The sequence below is a fragment of the Notolepis coatsorum genome (genome assembly GCF_963971535.1).
Source record: "Notolepis coatsorum genome assembly, chromosome: 11".
In the NCBI taxonomy this organism is placed as follows: domain Eukaryota; kingdom Metazoa; phylum Chordata; class Actinopteri; order Aulopiformes; family Paralepididae; genus Notolepis; species Notolepis coatsorum.
In genome coordinates this window covers 16,835,021-16,837,520 of record NC_140175.1, presented here as the reverse complement: position 1 = coordinate 16,837,520, position 2,500 = coordinate 16,835,021, and the positions used below count along the sequence as shown (strand labels likewise).

The 2,500-nt window shown below is 51.8% G+C and overlaps 1 protein-coding gene across 1 annotated transcript in view; it reads left to right on the top strand.

The window, feature by feature from the left end:
* lamc3 (laminin, gamma 3) overlaps positions 1 to 2,500 on the top strand; it is a 183,066-nt gene that overhangs the window by 61,770 nt on the left and 118,796 nt on the right. Inside the window, 2 exon segments of the mRNA XM_084324803.1 lie at positions 713 to 753; positions 1,949 to 2,109. Coding sequence (XP_084180929.1) covers positions 713 to 753; positions 1,949 to 2,109 — 202 coding nt within the window.

Genomic DNA, 2,500 nt, shown 5'->3' with positions numbered 1-2,500 from the left:
TGGAAGAGCTATAGAGAGAAATAGGGAGAGAGAGAGAGAGAGAGAGAGAGAGAGAGAGAGAGAGAGAGAGAGAGAGAGAGAGAGAGAGAGAGAGAGAGAGAGAGAGTGCATAGGCCTATAGAAGTACATTTGTCCCGCTCAAAAAAGATAGCAAATATGAAAGACGACCCCCTCCCCAAAAGAGGTAATTAAAAAAAATAAAAACAGTGGGTCAAAACATTTAGATATCCCACCTGTAACTATTAACCAACCATTTCAGACACTCCCCTACAGGACCGTACCATCAGACAGACACCCCTACAGGACCGTACCAGTCTCAACCTTGCAGACGCGCCTCTCATAATCATAATAAAATTATGACCCCCCCCCCACCCGCCATGTTGAAACCAAACCGACACCCTTGTGTGTGTGTGTGTGTGTGTGTGTGTGCTGTGTGTGTGTGTGTGCGTGTGTGTGTGTGTGTGTGTGTGTTGTTCATGTCTGTGTATATCTTCACATCTTCATGCACTGAAAGGTGTGTGAGTGAGTGTGACAGTGTTCTTAGTGCCTGTGCAGCATCCTGCCTCTGTTTGTATAACCGTGTGTGTGTGTGTGTGTGTGCGTGTGTGTGTGTGTGTGTGTGTGTGTGTGTGTGTGTTGTGTGTGTGTGTGCGTGTGTGTGCGCGCGCAGCGATGCACATGTCACCCTACATGCCCTCGTGCTCTTGAGCAGATTGTGGCAGTAAAGTTGAAGTCCCTAAGGGGGGAAGCCAGGTTAGAGCGGGCAGCCTGAGCGCTGGAGCACCGCTGCCAGATTCCATCACGGATGAACATGAATCACTTCCCTAAACAGTCAAAAGCTTTGACCTGCCCTCAACAAACATGGCCCCCACTTGATTTCCACTGGACGTCAACCGAGGCTCTTTCGTGGGCCGAGTGCTCCATGCCCCAAGGGGACAGCGCCGGGCTAACTGACACCCCTCCTTTCAGCCACCTGCCGTCCACCGCTCCTCCGTATCCGTCACCATCGCTGGATGAACACCCGATTTTACCTGCCATGAGAACAGAAGCGCGGAGGACGCCGCTCTCCTTTGGGCGCTATACATTCCGCCCTCTCTCCCACCTGGATGACGGGCAATGCCCATGTGAGAATGCCTCCAGACTCATCTCCAAAACTCTGTGACCTTGTGGGATAGTATGGGTAGTGTACAGGTCTATCTAAGCTCTGGAGCGGCTGGGTAGTGTAGAGGTCTAAGCTCTGGAGCAGCTGGGTAGTGTAGAGGGTCTAAGCTCTGGAGCAGCTGGGTAGTGTAGAGGTCTAAGCTCTGGAGCAGCTGGGTAGTGTAGAGGTCTAAGCTCTGGAGCGGCTGGGTAGTGTAGAGGTCTAAGCTCTGGTGCGGCTGGGTAGTGTAGAGGTCTAAGCTCTGGAGCAGCTGGGTAGTGTAGAGGTCTAAGCTCTGGAGCAGCTGGGTAGTGTAGAGGTCTAAGCTCTGGAGCAGCTGGGTAGTGTAGAGGTCTAAGCTCTGGAGCGGCTGGGTGCATGGTTAATTTAGGACCGCCCGCGAGGTCCACCCGTATAGGGATTTCTCATTGGGAAAATGGATTATCGGCTATTGTAACAATTCTGCCTTATGAACATTGAAAAGCTTTCCATCTTTGCACAAAATGAGTTCCCTTCTATCACTGACATTATTGTTATTATCACTTGCATTTTTGTTGCATTTTAAAATTGATGCAGAAAAGGCACAAATTGGTGCATAAAATCACAGAGAAGAAGTATTTGACGCTCAAAATCTCCCCCTGACCCCCCCCCCCCCCCCCCCCCCCCACACCCCCGCTTTAAAGTAACCTCCCCCCTCAATGTTGAAACCAACACTACGCCCGTGCTGCCATATAGAATATCTCATAAAGTCGCCATGAACATCATGTCTTATTTGGGATTCTTGGAAATCTCCCATGATGGCAAAAGGATCTGAAGGACATTGAGACACATCGCCGCGAGACACCATGCAGGAAAGAGCCTCTCTCTGTGGGCAGCAGCCGGAGCCAACCGCCGCTCTCTGGCTCCAGCAGCTCCAGAGGCAGAGAGGAAGAGCCTCAGTCAACACGACGGCTGCTTCAGGTCTGCCGGTAACCCAGCCTGGCAGCCCCTTCATTTAGACAGAGAGAGAGAGAGAGAGAGGAGAGAGGGGAGAGAGAGAGGGAGAGAGAGAGAGAGAGCAAGACAGATGGAAATAGTGATAGAAAGAGCACGGGGAGAAGGGGGAGGAGGGGAAGGGAAAGCGAGAGAGCGAGAGAGAGAGAGAGAGAGAGAGGGAGAGAGAAAGAGAGAGAGCAAGACAGCAAGGGGTAGAGAGGAGGAGGAGATAGATGGGAATAGTGATAGAAAAAGCACGGGGAGAAGGGGGGGGAGAGGAAGCGAGAGAGAGAAACAGAGTGTTTCTTCTCTCAGCATGTGTCTCCCGCACTGACGTGTTTGCCTCTTAGACAGGCTGCATGCAGGCTGGATCATCCGAGCCCC